Source organism: Myotis yumanensis, unplaced genomic scaffold (genome assembly GCF_028538775.1).
Source record: "Myotis yumanensis isolate MYYU_CA2020_CCGP unplaced genomic scaffold, mMyoYum1.0.hap1 SCAF_1, whole genome shotgun sequence".
Taxonomy (NCBI): Eukaryota; Metazoa; Chordata; class Mammalia; order Chiroptera; family Vespertilionidae; genus Myotis; species Myotis yumanensis.
In genome coordinates, this window is record NW_027223752.1 from 8,903,611 (window position 1) to 8,923,789 (window position 20,179).

The 20,179-nt window shown below is 57.3% G+C and overlaps 2 protein-coding genes across 4 annotated transcripts in view; one reads left to right on the plus strand and one right to left on the minus strand.

Annotated features, from left to right (window-relative positions):
- LOC139009259 (proline-rich membrane anchor 1) overlaps nucleotides 1–9,785 on the plus strand; it is a 40,200-nt gene extending 30,415 nt beyond the window's left edge. For all 3 annotated transcript variants that reach the window (XM_070413449.1, XM_070413438.1, XM_070413458.1), the window contains exon 5: nucleotides 6,679–9,785. In XM_070413449.1, the coding sequence (XP_070269550.1) occupies nucleotides 6,679–6,781 (103 nt within the window). In that variant the 3' untranslated portion in view covers nucleotides 6,782–9,785. The remainder of the gene's footprint in view (nucleotides 1–6,678) is intronic.
- An 8,160-nt stretch (nucleotides 9,786–17,945) lies between these two features.
- Nucleotides 17,946–20,179, minus strand: part of LOC139009254 (protein unc-79 homolog) — a 224,255-nt gene continuing 222,021 nt past the window's right edge. Inside the window, 1 exon segment of the mRNA XM_070413424.1 lies at nucleotides 17,946–19,095. Within this exon segment, the coding sequence (XP_070269525.1) occupies nucleotides 18,895–19,095 (201 nt within the window). The 3' untranslated portion in view covers nucleotides 17,946–18,894.

Genomic DNA, 20,179 nt, shown 5'->3' on the forward strand with positions numbered 1-20,179 from the left:
AAGAATAACAACCTCGTACTGTTCCGAGGAGTGGTGAGATGCCTGCTTAAATAGTATGCACCATGTGTGTCCCTGTTGTGCCTGGTATACAGTAAGTGCTCACGAAGTGCTGCACCAGCTTCCATGTTTCAGTAGTCTCAGAGAGAGGCGGGATGACAGGGAGAGAGAAATGCTTCTCTTGGGAGAAGAGGGAGGTTGAGATGCCTCAGAGAAAGTTTGCAGTGAATGGGACACCTAAGTTGGGTTTTGAAGGATGAATAGGAGTGTTCCAGTGGGGTCATGAATGATCCAAACAGCAAACTATCTTCAGTAACACTCACTGTCATTTCTGTAACCACCATCTCATCCTGCCTTTCAGAAGAGGTTAGGTGGCACCTAGTTGAGTTGGGGTTTGCTTCACAGTGTGGCTGTTGTTGAGGTCTGGGGAGGTTTGGGCTGTGTCCTGGGCTCTATGTGTGGCAGAGTGGGCGATGGTGGTGTGAATGGCGCCCCCTGGAGTTACAACACAGAAGTTCTGCCAAGTCCCTTGGTAAGACTGGGAAGTCTTATCAAACTTCCAAAGAATGGCCTCCCTAGCCAAGCACAGGGACCTTGGGGGGAAGACAGAATCAAAAGACCAAGAGAAATGTTTCAAAACACCAAAGGGCAATAGGGATGGTCAATATACTTCCAAGAAAGTTCTTTTTTAAATGCCCTATGGCCCCAAGTTCAATGAGCTATGTTAAGAGCAATTATAACACCTAAAATATTTAACTTTGCCCTTTTAATCAACTGTTCTATGTGATCTCACTTCAATAATTCAAAGCAGAAAGAGTGAAATATCAAGTTAAAGTCTTAAACAAATGCACAGTAAGGCACCCAGGGTGAAGGGACGCATCAAGCCAACAGCCTGGGAGTTTGCTGGGGACTGGGCCCAGGTGACACAGCTCCGCGAGGGGCAGGCCATGTCCGGGCACCTGCCTCCCAGCCAGACCCCCTTCTGTCCCCAACACTCACGCTGCAAGACACTCCCCCAAGTCAATAAATGGATAAATAACAAGGGCGTAACCTCAGCCAAGCGCTGGGCTCATCGCTCCACCAACCGTCTCTCGGGTCACCTCACTGCATCTTCTCCCGATCCGTCCCATTCCACAGAGGAGGAAACCGAGGCTCAGAGGTGTGAGGGAACTGCCCAGGGTGGCACAGCCCGGGAGCAGAGGAGTCAGGATCTGCACCCAGCACCAGTGATTCCAAAGGCAGCCCTGACCGCAGCTCCGTGTCAGTGTTACTGTTGAGTCCCTCTCTGGTGTTGGGCTGAGAACAGACCTGGCTCTCCCTGCCTGCCCTTCCTCGAGGGTGCCTGGAAAAGGGGGTGGTAGGGTGTGTCTGAAGCCAGAAAAACAGGTGGACACAAAGGCCCCCAGGACCCTGTAATTCAGGGACAGACCAGGCCTCAGGAGTCAAGGTGGAGGTGTTGGAGTCTCCCAGGGCACAAGGTCAGCCCGATTCCCAGTGTCTGGTGGGCGCCTACTGTATGCACAGGCTGTGCAGGTACAGAGACAGACAGGACAGGCCTGTGCCCACGGGCGGCTCACCTGGCTGCAGGGCGGTGGGGGCGGGTGCAAGAATGGCTGTTGGGAGGCAGGTGGGATGGGCTGCAGGAAGTCCCTGGCAGCCTGCTGTGGGCCCGGAGGAGTCCGTTAGCTCTGATCAGGGTGATAGCACATTTGAGCTGAGAGCCTGCTGCCCTGGGATGAGGATTGTGAGAAGCAGAGCAGGGGAGGCGCTCCTGGCAGAGGCACCGTGTGAGCAGAAGCACCAGGCAGCAGGAAGCCGCTGTGACCCGGGGTGTGAGGCTTGGTCCCGCCTGGGACTTGGTGGACTGGGAGCTACTGAAGGGTCTTGAGGAAGAGTGTGCAAGATCCCCCCGGGCACTGCCAGGGATTGGGGCCCTACTTCCATCAGGGACCCGTTCCCACTCCCCTGTCCTTCGGAGACAGGCAGCGGCACCTTTTTAAAAAGCCCAGCTCTTCCAGAGTCACTCAGAGTCACTCTGCCCCAAACTTCTGAGAAACCGCTGCTTCGAGGGAAGAGGGTAAAGGGAATATCTGACTGGCAGTGCAGGCAGCTGCATGCGGGCTGGCAGCAGGGCTGGGGTCTCCCAGGAAGGCCTGTGGGGCTGCCACCCACCTCCCCCCAGAACAGCTGGAGAGGCCTCCTGTCACTCTGCCTTATTCTGCAGGCTCTGAGCTCTTGGTTCCAGGGTCTGTTAAAGGCCTGGAAAGACAAGGAACCCACCCGAGAAGGCTCAGTTGATCCCTTCCAGGGGCTTCCTCCAGATGAGGTGGGTGGGGCTTCCTCCAGATGAGGTAGGCGGGGCTTTCTCCAGATGAGGTGGGCGGGGCTTCCTCCAGATGAGGTGGGCGGGGCATCCTCCAGATGAGGTGGGCGGGGCTTCCTCCAGAGTGTGGGCGGGGCTCGAAGATCCTTGGAGCAAAGGAAGCTGGTGAAGCGGCCAGACCAGCAGCAGTGGAGCGGTTAGCACAGCTAGGACAAGGGCCAGGGAAGGTGCCAGGGGAACAACTGAGCCCAAAGCAGGAAAGGAGGGGGAGAAAATGCCCCGACCTTGCCCTGGCGCTCCGGTCTCCTGACGGTGACTCCCATTGGCAAACCCAAGAGCAGGGGGTCCCAGGAGAGGCAGCCCTCAGCATCCAGGGGCACAGGTTGGACGGGGATGGTGCATGGAGACTGCATCACAGTCCCTTTTCGGCCCCAACACCGTGATCTGCATTCTCCTCTGGGCAAGACCTGGGGACATGGGAATAAGACCCAGCCCCCCACCCAAGACCCTCATCATCCAGAAGAGCTCCCAGAGCTACCCCACCCCCAGGCTCAGGAAGAAGGCCTTGCCTCCTTTGGCCACCCATGGCGCGGGTCCTTCACCTCCTGCCATCGATTGCCATTAAGCCACTTGACAGCCATTTCCTCCTGATTTACAAGGTGTTGGCCGAAAGAACAATAAAGGCTGCACAACACGCGGCTGATCCTGCAGACCATTAATTGCAGACAATAAGCCAGCGTGCTGCTCCCTGGGAGTGAGCGAGCTCGGTGCGTGTGCCTGAGCGTGGCTGGGCACGCCCGTGATTGCGGGGCTCTGGTGCCCACCGGCTTCTCGTGGGTGAGCCACTTCCAGTAGAACGGGCACTTTTGAACGCCCAGGTCTCTTTGATGCTATCTGGCACCATTGACCACCCCAGGACTTCTCGGTGAGTCATTGCTGGTCCACAGGTATTTATTGAGCACCTACTGTGTGCTGGGGACTAGATGAGGTACCAGGATGTAGAGATAAATGAGACTGAGCCCCTGCCCACTCCCCACCACAGCCCAATGGAGAAAGCAGATTACACACACACACACACACACACACACACACACACATGCACAAACACACACACGCACACCAGCATAGTAATAAATGAGGTTTTAAAAAACCATGAATACTACGAAGGGGTGGGGGGAACCTCAGAGTAATGGGGGAGAGGAAATGGGGGGTGGAAATGGGGTTGCTTGGCCCACCAGAGTCAGGAGTGTGTGCATGCCTCTTGAGGGGGCTTTATGGTTAGAGAGAATGGTGAGGGCTTGTACGCCCACTCCCACCTTTTAATTTAACAGGCCCTTCCGTGGGGGTGGGAGGCAGAAGCAAGCAAGCCGGGCAGCCCTCCCTTCCCAGGCTCCTCAGAGCTCTTCTTTGCCGCCAGCTTCCCCAGCAGAGCAGCAGGCTGGGGGTGGGACCTGTCACGTGGATGTCAGCAGGGCCCAAGAGGTGCTCCTGGGCCCTGCCCCCCCAACCCCTACCTCCACCCCGACCCTGCTCCATGCTGGTGGAGGCAGCTTCTGCAGAGGCCCGGACCACTGGCAGTTGGCGGCGGCGGAGCTGTCAGCTCAGCACTCCAAGCAGACGACGACATGGGATGCTGCTGCTTCCCAGGCTGGGGCGCAGGAACGTGGGAGAATCCGCCCTTTGACGTGACGAGGCCAAGGAAAGGCTCACTGCCCTTTCTCTCGGTTTAGGAGCCAGGCTGTGTAGGGGCCTGCACCAGGGCGGAGGAGCCCTTCTCTGGTTTGTGGGGAGCAGCCCTGGCTGGCACCCGGCACCGCGGAGCCGGGCTGGGTCTAGCAAGTCTCAGGCACCTGCGGAGCCCCACGGGGCACACCTTAGGTAGGAAGGCTGTGCAGACAGGAGACCGCTGGCTGCTCCCCACCAACAGGAGCAGCGATGCTGACACCTTCCCAGCAGCCGTCCTGAGAGCTAACACACACTTATGGAGACCTACTGTGTGCCAGCGGCTCCTCTCAGAGCTTAACACACATTAACGTGTTAATCCTCCCAACAAGCCTATGAAGCGGACACCGTCATTGTGCCCGTTTTATAGACCAGGAAACTGAGGCATAAAGAGGTTCAGTGACTTGCCCATGGAAGGACACATGGGGGTTTGGAGGCAGAGCCTCCTCCTGCTATAGGAACAACTCCAGCATCCACTGGGCTCCAGGGTGTCCCAGAAAGCCTCCGGGAGGGGATGGGGCAGAGCGGGGAGCAGAGTGGTCGCAGCTGAGCTCCCGTGGAGGAGGGAGCAGACCCAGCCCACTTCTCCGAGGGCCCTGGGCAGCCGCTCTCTCCTTCACACGCTCAGGCTCCAGGATGCCCCAGGGGCGGGGGGAGAGGGGGGCTGCACCTGCCAGAGGTGCCCTTTTTGCTGGGTGGAGCCCCTGCCCAGACCCCCTTTGTCCTTTCTGGCCTGGGGAGCTGGCTGCGCCATTGAGAAGGGCCTGGGGCTGCCCCCTTGGCCTGTTCCCAGTGTCCCTCCCGCCAAGCTGGCCCCCCACCAGGCCCTCTGAGCCACCGGGAGCACACAGGGTGTCCAGGCCACAGCCCTTCTCCTGGCAGAATAATTCTGCTGACTTCCCACCTCCTCTAAGGAGGGTGGAAACTCTGGGTCCAAGGCTTTGCCTACACGCAAGGGAGTTCCAGACCTTCTTCCTCTCCCCATCCCCCCTCCAAGGCCTGAAGCTTTATCTCCCCTGCGGGACTTGCTGCAGACTCTTCAGCCCAAGACTGAGTATTTGTCAGGGAGAACAGCAGTGCGGGTTGGGCCCAGAGATGTTTGCTAGAATCCTGACTCTGATGTCCACCGTCCCTCGCTATATTGATGATACGTTTAGGGATCTCCCTTAGGTGGCCTCGCAGCAGGGCGACACGGGAGCTCCCTGTAGGAACATGGACCGCTGCCCCGCTTCCAGACCGTGCCAACTCGCCAAGCTGCAAACCCAACCCACCCGCCAAGCCGGCCTGCGTGAGGCCTCGGAAAGGCGGGTGGGATGGAGGAGGGAGGAAGGGACAGAGGTTCGCTCGGACTTTGTCATTTCCATGAGCCCATCGCCTACAAGGCACCTCTTCTGAGCCCTACCAGCCTGGGGTTCCAGAAAACGTCTGTGAGCATCTACCCACGTAAATTGGGGTTCTCAGACCCCAGGACATGGATGTGCTCTAGGGTAAAGCAAAATGAGCCAGGCTCCTTGGAGGCCTCTGAGGACTTCTGGAACCTCAGGAGGAGCCGGAGGAGGCCTTCCCACGCTGATTGGACACAGAGCCAGGGGCAGGGGAGGGACGCCTGCTGGGAATGCTGGTTTAACAGAAACACGGCTGGACCAGGACTTGGCAGCAGTGGGTGGTGGTCCGGGTTCACCATAAACCAGCTGCGGGACCTTGGGCAAGTCACAGCTCTCCCTAAGCCTCAGTTTCCCCATGAAGTGAAACTCAACTCCAGGCCTTGCTTCTTCCGGGATCACTGTGGGAAGGGACAAGGAAAGCTGTGGCTGAGAGCGCAGTGAACAAAGCGTGGCCACGTGGGAGGAGTGTCGGCAAGCCCCTCACTTTCTCGAGGAAGCCACGGTGGCCGGGCCCGGTGCCCAGCTGAGTGCACTTGGGTTTCCGTGTGTTTTGTGAGCTGATTCCGCTGCAGGAGAAAAGGAAGTTGACAGATTTGACCGGGGGGAGCCCTCTGAGCAGGCCTGCTAACCCCGCCCGCCATAGCCACCTCCCAGATCCCATGGGGCTTAGGCATCACCTAGTCCCCAAGTGTGCGCCCTCCTCAGGGGAGGTGTGGGGAGGCTCGGGGACACTGGAGAAGGCCTGACTTTCAGTGATGCCCGTAAACATTCGGTTCAGACAACTCACAGCGGAGGCCATTCAGGCTTGGCCCCGGCGTTACTGGGGACACAGGCATCAGAGCTACAGCCCCACGAGCCGCAGATCCACCCAAGAGGCAGCCGTGTGGCGTGGGATGGGGCTGCCCAGCACGGGGGTGGGGATGGGGGGGCCTAGATCAGGAGCTGTAGCCACTCAGGCCTGGGACTGGGGCAGCCCCTCCTGAGCCACTCAAGAGAGGAAAGGAGACTTGAATTACTAGAAGGTACTACTATGAGTCCAGAACCTCAGCCCAGAGCCTTCTCAGAGTCCCCCGCCTCTCCCCCTCTACCGCCCCCCACCCCTGCCGCCCCTGGCCAAAGCCCAGCAGTCCAAGGACGCTAACCCAGCACAGCCTGGCGGGCCAACTGTGGGGCATGCTAACTCCCAGGCATTGATAACTAATGATGTCCCTCCTCCTCCCTCGCTGCCCCTGCCCCTCCGCCCGCTCCCAGGAAACCCCTGAGAAAGGAGGAGAATGGCACCAGCGTTGCGGAGTACCCCATGACAACCTCGCAGAGCAACAAGGGCGTGGACGTGAACAACGCCGTGGTGTGAGTGTGGCCCGGACCGCTGGCCCGAGGGTACCTTGGTGGCGCTAGTGGACAGGAACTGACACTGCACTTGTCCAGGACATCATTGCCTTGCCCGCCTCCAGCCTCGCAAAGGAGAAAGCATTCTCTTCCAGCCATGCCCCGGGGCAGGGGCAGCGCAGCCCCATGCCAGCCGGCTGCCTGCATGCAGCCCCCGGGCACCACCCCCAGGCTCCCCGCACCTCTCCTCTTGTGTTCCAGCCACTGTCTCCCAGCTACTGTCTAAAGCACGCGCTCTGTCGAAGGCAGAGGGTCTGTCTGTCCGCTGAGTTGGGGGAGGCGCCCCCCTTTAGCCCAAAGAAAGGCAATCCAGGGGCCACTTCCCTGCCAGGAAACCTCACCTCGCCCCCAGGAAGCCCGCCTGCGGCTCCATTGACTGTGCCCTTCCCAACAGAAGCCATCGGCACAGCCAGGAGACGTCCCCTTTCTAAGGTGCTTCCCACACACCTGTCTGTCACCCCACCTGCTGTCATCTTCAGCCTTCAGGGCCCGCCTTCTCCCCCTGTCCCCACCCGCACCCTGGGCCCCTGGGTCCCGCCTGACTCCCCAGTCCTGCCACGGAGGGCTGAGTCCACCCTGCAAAGTCCCCTCCCTAGGAACTGACCCGTCCGTGTGAGCCAGGCCCTGCCTTCACTGGCAGGGGCCACCACTGTGCCAAACCCGCTGCGGGCGTCTGGCTGGGCCGAGCGGCCTGGCGCTGGCTCTCCGATGCTTCCTCCCCTGCAGCCCTGACCGGGGACTCAGAGCCTCTCCTGACAGGCCCAGGCCTCCCCTCTTCCAGGAGATGGCGTGCCTCAGTGGCTCCCTGGAGTCTCTTTCCAAGGTCTTAGGGTCTAAAAGTGGTTGGTGGATGAAGGGAAGGAAAAGGGTGGCAGGCGAGGGACCCTGCAGGCCTGTTGCCCAGGAGGCCACCCACCCCTGTGGGCACATCACTCGGCCAGGGAGCCAGTGGCCCTGTGGGTTTGCATCCCCTGGTGGATTGGGAGAGCGCCCCTGACCCGTGGTTCCCTCACCACCACACCCTCGCTAGGAAGGGACCAGACGCATTAAATGGTCCTGCTGTCTGGCCAGGCAGCGATGCGTGTGGACCTAGTCCGCCTCCCAAACCACCAGTGGTTCCGTGGAGGGCTTGGGGCTGCAGGCGAGACCTTCACATCGAGGTGAGACGGACGGACTGAAAGCCAGTCCCAACTGGGGCTGAACTTGACACACCCATTGGCCGGAGCCCTGTGCCCACTGAGCTGTCTGTTCCGCTCGCTGTCTTTGGGAGAGCAGAGGGCAGAGGTGAGTGTGCTGTGACCCTGACCCTGACCCTGACCCTGTCCTGCTCTAGGTCAGCGGGGACGGGCTGAGGACAGGCCGGGATCCCCTCCCAGGAAGGGTTGTTTCTTCCCAGTTTCCCTTCTGTTCGAGGATTTGCTTGGGGTTTGGATTTGGTTTTGCTCTCCCTGCACACCCCAGCATGGCACGGTGCCACCGTGGCCTTCATTCTTGCCCCCGGCCTGGTGAGCACTTCCCAGTTCTCCTGCTGGATGCCATCACTTTCCCCGGGGATGCACCCCTGGGTGACAGACAGGCCAGAGGATGTGGGTGCTCAGCAGGCAGACCCCACTCCAGCACACTCCCCCCACCGGCAGCACCGCCTCTGAGTCCCCTGTCTGGTCCCTGAGCAGATGACTAGCAGGACCCTGGCCCTGAGCACGTGCCACCCTGAGCTCAGAAGTGATGGAGGGGCACCTTTGGCCAGAATGGGGGATCCTGGCTAAGGGGTCATGGAGAGGATCAAGGGGGGCAGGCAGACCCACTGATCCCAGCTTCCCTGACCTTGACTTAAACCTAAAAGCCCAGATTTTGCAATTAGTCTAATCCACCAGCCCCCAGTGAACCATCCACCAGGCTTTGGGGGCCCCTGTCTCCTTCCCGGGGACACAGCCAGAGCTCTGAAAAGCTAACCGTGGAGAGTAAATTCCCCCAAGTTGGGTTTGTCACATCTCTTCCCTGGGGTGTGCAGGGAAAACAAGAGAAGAGCTTTTTTTTTTAAGGATTTTTTTGAGAACCCCCAACCCAAGAGCCAGTCTGGGAGACAGCTCTCAGGGTGCAGCGGGAGAGCCCCGCGGATCTTAGCTTAGGTGACAAGCGTCCGTCCAACCGCACCAGCCTGGCATCGAGCTTAGAACTTTTACGTCAGGAACGTGCCTGTGGCCCCCAAACAGACCCGTCCTCAGCCTCCTCCAGACATGGAGGCCGAGAACGAGATGCATTCCCTCTCTGCATTCTCTCAAACAGATCTTTCCAGCCATGTCGCCTGGCGGAGCCCAGCTTTAGAATGGCAGATAGGACCTCCCAGAGTCTTCAGGTGTTAAAGTGGGAGCTTCTAGGTCAGGGGTGGGAGGTCCCCACCCTTCTCCCTGCCCAGGGCCATTTGGATATTTACCACACCGTTCACAGGCCATCCAAAGTCATCAACGTGAAAATGAGCCTGCTCTATGTGGCCAACATTTCATTAACTCACCCCTGATGCCTTGGCAGGGCCACACCAACGGTTTTGCCTGGCCTTAATGGCTCGTTCCCCACCCCTGTTCTAAAGCAAGTTTTGGAAGAAAGACTAGTGGCTGTAAAAATATAAACATATATAGTTATATATATTTAAAGAGACCAATATATAAGCAAAATTACTGTACTCTACGAACCCGTGCAGAGTGTGACTTGCGTGGTTCCTAATGCATGAGTGTAAATATTTGCGACCTGCCTTCCTACCTGTGCCGGGCACGCGGGAAGCCGGCTCCTGGCCTCGTTCCGTCTCAGTGGGCGTATGGGCGCCCATCTGTCCACCGAGGAGCCCATGATGTTGATTTCGTGCTGAGACTTTGCACACGAAGTAGGACCGGCAGCGTTTGGGGGGGAGGGGAGCTGTTTGTTAATTACAGGGAAGAAAGCATCATGCCTTTTTTATTTTCAATAAAAATGTACTTGTAAAGATGGCTGCAGTTGTGGGGTGTGGTGGGGGCTCGGTCCTGGGCTGGGGTGGGAGGCGCGAACAGGCTGAGGGTGTGGGTGGCAGGGGGGGGCGGTTGACCCTCCCCAGGACCTGCTGGGCACCCAGGGCTGGGCTGGGTACGTGGCCGGCTCGCTTCTATATGGTTTGTATCTAACACCCCAAAGCCGGCATTTATGGGGATTCTAAGGCTCCAAGCCTGTCCTTCATCCCCTCACCTGGCCACTTCTGTCCTTGACTCAGCTGAGAAGAAGGTGACCAGCCTTCCCAGTTTGCCTGGGACGGGGAGGTTTTCCCAAAATGTGGGACTTTCAGGGTTAAAACGGGAAAGGTGCCAGGCAGACAGGACAAACCAGGCACCTTAACTTGACAAGTGCTCGTGGAAATCCTGGGGGACAAGAACCAGCGGGCCCCGCTGGAGAGGAGACGGTTAGGCCCGCAGTGGGTGGCAGCCATCATTGACGTTACTGTCACTGTAAAAAGGCTGCCTGCCATCCTGGCTGGAGTGAGGGCTCCCCTGCCCACCAGCCACCGACATGGTCCTCCCGTGGAGGTTGCTGAGGACTCGGCAGACACCTCTAGTCTTGTGCTCACTCCGGTGCACCCCAGCCCGGCTGAACTCACAGCGGCAAGCGCCAAGGCCAGCCGGGCACGAGGCAGGGTCGGCGGCCTTGTGTGCGAGGCTCTGCCAATTGGCAGGCACCCTGAGACATGCAGGGAGCAGGGCGGGACCCTCCTCGCACCACGTCCACCTCCACCTCGAATCTCCGGGGCTTTTGGCCACTGGTTCCAGCGCTGGCATCCGGCACAGCCAACAACGACAGCGCTCGGCCGCCTGTCGGACTCACGCCTGTTCCCTGGGCTGCTCACCTGTGCTCCGCCACGGAGGCGTGGGACACTCCGAGTCACGCCTGGGCCCGGGCACGTGGCGGAGGGCCTGCCCTGACAGCGGGCGGCAGCAGCAAGGCTCCCCTGCGCGGGGAGCACCGCACTCGGTTCCCAGGGGTGACCTCGCTGTGGCCTTTGGACGCGCTGACTTGCCCACCCTGCTAGTGACCACCCACTGGGCCACCCACTTGCCCTTCTCTCCCATCCCCCACCCAGGCACGGAGCGCCTTCATGCTCTCTCCTCCCTCCTCCAAGACCAGCTCTCTAGGGTCCATCCTAGAACAAGCAGTGCCTCCGAGTGGGGCTCCCAGCTCCTCAGTATCTGCTTTTAATCGGTAGATGCCGCCTCTCCAGGCCCCTCTCCTCCTCCCCCCCCCCCCCCCCCCCCCATCCTATCAAACGCGCAGGACTCCCAAGCGAGTACTTTCCAGTCCCAATGGCCGGCTCATCTCTGCAGTGAGTTTGTCCTGTCAGGACCCTTGGCTCCCCCTGCAAGACCTCTTGTCATCCCACCTTCCTCCTCTCCACACCTGCCTCAAGGTCCCCTCACAGTCATCCCCCATGCCTCTGCCTCGGACAAGCGGCCAGTAAACCAGCAAGTCCTACCAGCTCGTTCTCCAGATCACAAATCCGTCTGCTTAGCTCGGCTCCCTCCACCCGGTCCCGAGCCACCGCTTCTGCCTGGACGGCAATGAGGGCCCCTGGCCAGCCCTGCTTCACCTCTGAAGCCCCACGGCCTCTCCCACAAAAGCCAGAGGCTGCTCACAACAAGTCAGACTGTACCCGAGTTCAACGCCTGCCGACCAGTTCCCACACTGAAAAGTAACGCTGCAGTCCTTACGGGGGCTCACAAGGCCCTTCCCACCTGGCCCCTGCTTCTCCCTCACCCCTGCCCGTCCCCCCTTCCCCACCCCTGCTCCTGCCCTCACAGACGCCAGCCCCTGCCCAAGGCAGGTGCCCACAGCCACTGCCCTGGCTGTGCTTTCTTCCGCACCGGGCAGTCTATTCCAGCGCTTTGCTCTCACTCCAGCGCTTTTCTCCACCTAAGAACCTTCTCTCCACTAAGAACACTTGCTTTCTCCTCCATGGCTGGCCCAGGAAATATCTGGATTGATTAATGAATGAATGAACGGTGGGCTACACATTTAACATGCAGCATAAAGAAAAGAATATAGCATTTTATTTCACATAACTTCAGAACCCCCACCTCATTGAGTGTGGCGGGCAGGGGAGTCGGAAACCTTGAATTTGCAAATTGATGGTGTCTGGGTCTCTTCCGATTTAGCGAGTCCCTCTCGGATAGGTTCTCAGTCCGTGAGCCCTCTTCCAGGTGCTCTCCTGGGCAGGTGTCTGGCCAACCGGGGGAGCAGGGCTCAGGCCGCACAGTGTCACCAGGGTCCTGGCAGGTCTCTGCTGCTTCCCAGTCAGGTGACTGCAGGGCTGTGCTAGGCCCTTCTGGCCTCGGAGGGGGACCAGCTGGCCCCATAGCTCCAGTTGCCAATGTCTGGGCGTAGCAGCCTCTCTCTCTCTCGGGACCATAGGCTCTGTCCAGCTTCTTGTTCTCTCAGCACCAGCCCTGGGGACTATGGAATCTGCACCCCCACGCAGGCTGGAAAGGGCGGCCGGAGCCGGGGTGCGGACTCCCGAGGGCGGCCACTGCCCCTGCCTGGGTGCTGAGGGCTGCAGGCCCCACTCCTGGAGGGGTGTGTGTCACGTGTTCTGGGGGTCACCTGGGCATTTCCACAGCATCCTCACCTGGGAGGGAAGGTGAACACCCACCTGGCCTCAGCCCTGCCCTTTGTGTGTCCCCCTTTTTCTTTTGCCAACAACCCCCCAGGGTCCAGAAGAGGTGGGCTCTCTGCTCCCTCATCCTGTCTGACCAGACCGTTCCCTACATCGGAAACCCCTCCTGCCCCACGCCGACCGTGGAGCTAGGCTGGGGAATGGGTTCCCCAGAGAATAAAGAACGTAACTGTTTATTAGCCTCAAAATGTGGCCCCATTACAAACACCAGGATGTGTTCACGCCAGTGAAGAACAGACGGTAGCCGGCGCACCGTGTGGAGGAGGTTTCCCGGCGCTCATTCAGAGAAGTGTGGGGGAGCTCGAGCCCCCACGCGGTGCAGCAGCGCAGCCGTGAGAGCCTGAGTCCCGTGCGAGCTGCGATTTCATCAGCAAAACACCAGCTGCCACATGGCCTCGCCGGCAGGAGAAGAAACGGCTGCTGGTCAGGGGCTCGGCAGTGCAGGGCACCCAGGGGCAGCGAGACCCCGGCAAGGCGAGCTCTGACTCCTGTTCTGACCCCTCCCCGTGCTCCATGCCTGGCAGACATTTCTTTCACTCTTTACAAAGTGCTGGGGCAGAGGAAACACCACCTCATTCTGCAGTCGGTGAAACAGGCTTAGCAAGGTTGAGTGACTGGTTCGTGGTCAGACAGCCGATCAGAATGGACCTGGTGGCAGAGCCTGGGGCTTATGTCCCCACCCACCCCCCTACTCAGCCCTCGGCCCAGGCCAGCCCTGAGTGGCGCCTCTGGGCTCACCCTGGGCCTGGGACCAGGCCAATCCCCCTCTGCAGAGCCCCCCACCCCCTCACCCCCAGCTGGGCAGCGTGATTGTCCTCACCTGCAGTGTTTCTGTCCTTCAGGCTTGATTACTCTCTGCCTCCTTTCTTTTCCAAGAGGCCACTTGAAGGAGCGGAAATCAGGGCGTCTGCCAGGCAGCCCGGGAGGCCCTTCTCCACAGCCTGCCTGCGGGCCTGTCTGGACTGTGTAATTAAAGAGCCAGCTATTCATTCAGCCACATCAGAGGCTGTTGTCCATGTCCTGTGTGCCCTGCACGGAAGGGCTGGTGCCAAGCCTCACCTGGAGCCTCCCTGGGCCGGAAGGAACCAGGAGGCTGGTGGGCTGGAGAGACCAGCCGGCCTGGAGTGAGGTCAAACGGACCGGTGCAGGGGTGCAGGGCCGGGTCCCCAGCCCGGGCCCATGCAGGTGGGGAACAGGAGTGCACCGGGGAGAGGGGGCCCTAGGCACTAAGAGCACGGCCCCGGTCCTGCAGTGCCACCGTTGAGTGGCATGGGGTAAATCCCACCCCATCCTGGGCCCACACAATGTGAGGGTCAGTCCGAGCGGGTGGCACGCCAGGCCTCGCGGCCAGCCCAGAGGCGGCAGGGTTTCTGCCAAGAGGCTGCGGGCCGCTCCCTGCTGGAAGGCAGAGGTCAGCAGTGGGAACCACACAAAACTGGAGCCTGCGTGCCCAGCCGAACGTATTCCAGCCAAAGGGAGAAAGTAAAAGCTCAAGCTCATCAAACAAAATGCGCTGTGGGTCCAGCTCGGCCAGCAGCTGCCGCTTGGTGGCGTCTGGTCTATGTGAGTCTAGGTGACCTTGCTGGTCAGATGAGTAGCGAAGGACTCTACCTATCACTTAGCTGCCAGGATTAGGGATCGAAAGAACCAGGGCTTTGGAGGCAGACATAACTGGATTCAAATTCTGCTCTTCCTTTGACCGACTCCTGCAAATACTCATGGAGCCTCAGTTTCCCCATCTGTAATATGGGGTTAATCACAGAAGGGCCTGCCTCAGGTCACTTTTATGAAGATTGAAGGAGGTTAGTGTATCTAGCCTGCCTGACATGCAGTCCACTCTCAGATGTGGTAGCTATGGTTACAGTTAATTTGGGGCCGGTCTCCATAGGGCTGAGTGAACTCTCACAGGCCCCCAATCTAACAGAGTTCATCGCCACAGTCTCTAACTCATAAAATTTTATTCTTTCTCATAAAACGATTAAGTGGGAAACTACATGTGATTTAATTGGTGGGTTATAGTATTTTTCAAACAAATGAATTCCCAAAGCCAAGGGGAAGAAGATGCCTTTGTCAGATGAAATGACGCTGGCTCAGTGGAAATTTATGATAGGAGATCAATAAGCAGAGGTCCCAACAAGATGGAACTGCCTCAAAAAAGCCCACGGATTCTCTATCCAAGGACCTGGCACATTTCAGCCCAAAGAGGGCACAACACAAAAAAGGGAAGAGAAATTAACATTTATCAAGTGGTGCTCTGACTGGGAGTCAGATGGCCTTCTGGTCCTAATGCTACCACTGACAGCTGCAGGACCTTGGATAAGTCACTTAACCTCTGGGCCTCAGTTTCTTCACCTGCAAAATGGGAATAATAATAACACCTACCTCATGGGAAGGAGAGAGCTGAGAGGAGTAAACATAATGTACGTAAAATGCTATACCACTCACAGGAGGCTCACTGCTGCCCGTCAGTAGGAGGAGCTGGCCAGCCTCTTCCTAACAGCACCTCAGGGTTCAACTTTCATAAAAACACCGTTTGTTACTAGTTCCAACCACTCCCTTCATTCTTCTTAAGACCATTACTGTCACCCGGCTGGTGTGGCTCAGGGTTTGAACATGGACCTGTGAACCAGGAGGTGATGGTTCAATTCCCAGTCAGGGCACATGCCTGGGTTGTGGGCTCGATCCCCAGTGTGGGGGGTGCAGGAAGCAGCCAATCAGTGATTTTCTCTTATCATTGATGTTTCTATCGCTCTTTCCCTCTCCCCTCCTCTCTGAAGTCAACACAAATATATTTTTAAAAAGACCATTACTGTCAAGACACTCAGTCTGCCCAATTTACATATTTGCAAATTAATTCTATGAAAGAGGTAAATTAAATGATCTGCATTGTCCAATTACTGTCAGAAGCCCTTCAATCCCAGCCCAGGCAAGAGTCTTGGTGGATGACCCTTCTTCTCCGGTCCAGTCCAGACTTATTCAGCCCGTCCTAGTGCGGAAACAGAGGTGAAGCTGCTGCAACCACGTGAACGCAGGTGAGACTCTTTGGGAAGAGACTTCGACGTCAGGCAGAATGACAGGCTTCCAGAGGTGGGAGGCCGTGGAGACGGGACACCCTCGGCTAGTGACGAAGTTGCCGCTCCCGTGGGTCTGTAGGACTGGCTTCTGAGGGATTGGCTGAAGGAAAAGCCAGATGAGCCTGCAGCTGTGAGCTTCCCTTCATGTGGTCCTCAGCAGCTGGCCGCAGTCTTCCTCCTGCAGGTCCATGGATTCCGGCAGGTCGCCCAAGCACCGTCACCGTCCTCCACCTGATGAGCTTTCCTCCAGCCCCGGGACCGGTAGACAGCTCCATGTACAGACCAGGGAAAGAGGTCCAGAGAGGTCAGTCACCTGCCCGAGGTCACCCCAGCAGCAAGAGGCAGGCCCACTGTGAGCGACCATGGAACCTATGCGTTTGCAGATGGTGGCTCATCCCGCCCCCGGGAATCTCAGAATGTTGTAGTCACACTCTGAAGCCAACAGGACTCCACGAGGGAAGGAAAATGGAGTCCATTCCTTGGCCCTTCTCCAAGCCAATAATTAGTTCTGGCCAGTCTGTTTCAGGTACAATTTGTGGGGCTCTCTCTGCCCTCTGCTGTCAGGGCTGCCCCAGGGATGGGGTGGGGGGGGCGGGGGGTAGCAGGAGTCAATATGCCAGTGGGTAAGAGCACAGCCCTGGGGTCACAGTCCTGCTCTGCCTCTCACCAGCCGTGTGACCTTGGGCAAGTAGCTTTGCCCTCTAGGCTTCAACATGACATAAAAATAGCAACCGAGAACTTTTATTGAGTGTGTACCCTGTGCCGGGCACTGCTCAAAGCCCTTGCCTTGCATTCTTTCGTCTCATTATCTCAACCACTGTATGAGGTAGCATACACCCTTGTCCCCATTTCACAGATGTAGAACACTAATGAAATTCCAAAAAACCCCAAGGGGGTAGGGAAAACATATCCACACAAAGGTTCGGCTCAGGGCTCCTCTCGGGCCTTCCGCTAGGAAGCCATTCCCTAGGCCAGGGGTCAGCAGACGTTTCCTATAAAGGGCCAGATGGTAAGTATTTTAGGTTTTCGGGCCACACGCGGTCTCTGTCACAGCTCTTCAACTCTGTGGCCACAGCAGGAAGGCAGCCATAGCCGATGTGTACATGGCAGGCTGGGTTGTGTCCGACATAACTTTACAGACTCAGACCGTGGCTGTGGTGGCCGTGGGCGATGGTGCTGGCCCCTGACCTGGGGGATGGCTCCTCCTACTTCTCAGGGCCAATCCTGCTCAATCCACCTGTCCCCAACTCCTTTCTTCTAAGTGCCTGGGCCCCACTTGCGGGAAAGACTGACATATGAGGTAACAGAGAAGAGAGGACACGGGGAAATGGGGAGGTGGGGGTGGAGGGGGCCCGGGCCAGGGAACCTGCTGGTCTCCATCAGCAGTGAGGTGGCGGAGCCCCGGCAGGAGCAGTATTTGCTCAGGGGGGCAGGAACATGGGTCATGCTGTGGGTGACTCTGAGCCTTGCCTACCAGTAGGACAGGGCCACGAAGATCCTGGCTGCTGTGCAGGGCGGGCTGGGGACCAGGAGAGCCAGGCCTCCAGGCGAGCCCAGACAGGGAAGAGCAGCCAGGGCCTCCACGTCCACCTGTTCCTGTCACCCCCTCTCGGAATCCCTGCACGGAAAGAGAACGTCACTTCGCTGCCCTTGCTGAGCCCGCTGGGGAGCTCAAGGAAGCCCCTTTGCCTTAATCAAGTCCATTCAATTCAATAGACATTCATTAAACATGTGCTACCGGCCAGCCCCTGGGGACACAGACAGGATGCGCCGAGAGCTGTCACGGTTTACAAGTGAGGTAACACCTGCGCCACTTCCTACCATACAAAGGAAAACGCTCACGGAGCGTGACCAAGCGCCACTGGACAGAGGACTCTGCCTGTGGGAAGGCCTCGCAGGAGCGTTTGTTAGCAAATAAGAATGATCGTTTCTATACTATAATGCATGGGCCTATTGGCTCCCTGCATGGTTTCACAAGAATGAAGATCTGCCCCCTCTTTCTAGAACTCATGCAAAACATTTAAATATTCAAGAACTTTCTCCCCCTGAGAAGCATGAAGGTGTCAGACTTCCCAGAAAAAAAGAAAAGCCTCTTACTAACCAACATGAGAGAGAGAGGGGGGAATCATCTCATGCCCTTAAAGTCCTTCGGAGAGAACGGACTTAAATAAATGTGTGTGCCTCTCACCCAATGAGCTGAAAGAAAGCCCTGTCCTCTCAATAATGGTACTTCGGCTTTAAGGGGAGTTCGAAGGGTTAAAAGCTTAGAATAAATGGTCATCAGGAACTAAACTCTAACTCTGTACACTGGTTTTAAAAAACCCCAGGCTCACAAAGATAATAAAAAATGCATTTAATAGCATGTCATGGTACAGCTTAAAGGTATATCAAGTCTTCTTTCAGTCAGTGCATTACAGGGAGAGAGAAGGGAAACGTCATTTGTGAATGCACAGTCAGATGTAAGCGCGGGTGCGGAGAAATCCCGGTGTTCCCACACCGTTAAAACCCGGAGTTGGGACACGCCGCTCCAGGCCGGCGCCCTGTGCCGGAGTGGGGATGGCTGGTCCAGTATGCGCTCTACAGTGTTAAATTGAATTGTATACAAGTATTAACAAAAGAATAAAATTTATTATTCACAAAACTGAAGTGGTTATCATAAAGCTTACAAGAAAGTACAGCCTAGAACGAATGCATTGAAAAACTAGTTTTAAAAATAATAAGACATACTGGACAGTTTTGGGAACTGATATTATTATAAAACGAAGGGGCGATCGGCACAGTTTGACCACCTAATTTCTAAGTGCACTTTGTAATGGTCCTTGCGAGCTGCCACGTTTCCCAGGATAATGACAAAAAGCTTCGGTCCAGTGTCACTGGCTTATGGTGACGGGGTATTTTATTTATTGCATCGCCAAGAGTGGATTTTAAGAAAAAACACTACAAAGGTTTCAAAAACCCTATTTATTCTCTATCATCAAAAATAGCAACAGGGGGACTTATACAACTTTTCTGTGAGTACCCACCAGTCTATTTTTTTTTTCTTAAAAAAAATAGAAGTTAGTTAAAGAAAAATGATTTGGTTTTTAAAAAATAATGTAAGGAAACACTTAATCAGATAGCCCAAGGAGTCATCAGAAATATGTGTAGCAAGAAAGCTTCATTGGTGGCCCTGTCCGGCCCCTGCACGTCTGTCACTAAACTAGAAAGAGAATGTACAGTACCGGTATGCTCCCCAGCCTGCCTGATCAAATGGTCCTGTTTTGAAACCCATTATTGCTAAGCCAGAATGTTGTCGCGGAGAACGAGCCGAGGGGTCGCTCAGAGAGGGTAGAACTGAGAGGCCGCCTCCGAGGACTGGATCTCCACCTGGGCCATTTTGAACCGGGTGCACTGCAGCCACTTGCGGAGGGCCGCCAGGCCGGTGCTGCTCTGGGCCGAGCCGGGCAGCGTCCTTAGGCTGTGGTGGTTGACGTTGTTCTGAATGGCCTGGAGGCGAAGCTGGAGTCCCCCGGACAAGTGCTGTGGAGGAAGGGCGGGACACTTCGTTTAGTTCTTTCCTCCTGGCGCTCACAGTGGACCCAGGGGGCGCCAGCCTGGACTTGGGCAGGCAGAACCCACGTGGCCCGAGGGCTGTCTGGCCTGAAGAAGGCCAGCTCTCGCATTTGGCAGCGCTCAGGGTGGTGGATGTGAGCCGGTACCATGTTTCTACAGTCAGCCTGGCCCCAATCCATCTCAATCATGACATTCCTAGCTTGACTCATTCATTGCCACGGGAATGAAAGCGACATCAGTGCACGGCCGACACCTCTTGTGTCCCCCGGGAGCTGTGCACCATATGACCCGCTGTGGCCATGAAGTGCCAGGGCTCAGAGGCCAGGCTCCCTGGGTTCAAATCCCGGCTCCTCTCTGGACAACTCTGGAAACAAACCTTTTCAGGCCGTGCTTGGATTTTCTCCTGGGCAAGTGGGGCAGTAACACTCACTTTGTGGGGTTTCTGTAAGGATACGTGAGCTCACAGAGGGTTCAGCACAGAACTCGGCACGTGGTAAGTGCTCACTGCGCTCTAGTCGTGGGTATAACCTCTCTGCTCTCATGTTGATGCACATGAAGAAGCGAGGCTGTAAGCTTTTCTTATGCTTCCTAGCTTTTCATGGAGTTCCGTGGGCCTCCTCTTAGCAGTCCATCCACATCAAATTGCCACGAATTATCACCCACTGGGGGGAGGGGCAACCTGGAAGTACAGGCACTTTCCCCATAAGAACGAGGACTGGGGTGAGGTTTCATCCACCAGCGGCCACGGATAGGACCACCCCATGAGTTGGGACTTGGCCTGCGGCCGCTGAAGGCTGCATTTCTCTCTCGGTGCCTGGGTACCTTGACGTCACCCCCTCCTTCCTCCAGCATCCCTCCCCAACTCCGAGAAGGCTCTGTCTTCTCCCCCTGCCCCACCCCTGCTCCCAGTGCCGTAACAGGGCCCAGTTTTGGGTGGAGCGGGTGGCCAGCTTTGGCATCTTAGTGCCAAGTCCTAATAACTTTGTTCACTAGTCGTGGAGGATCTCTGGCCCTACGATAACAAGGTACCACTCACAGCAGGGACTGGCAG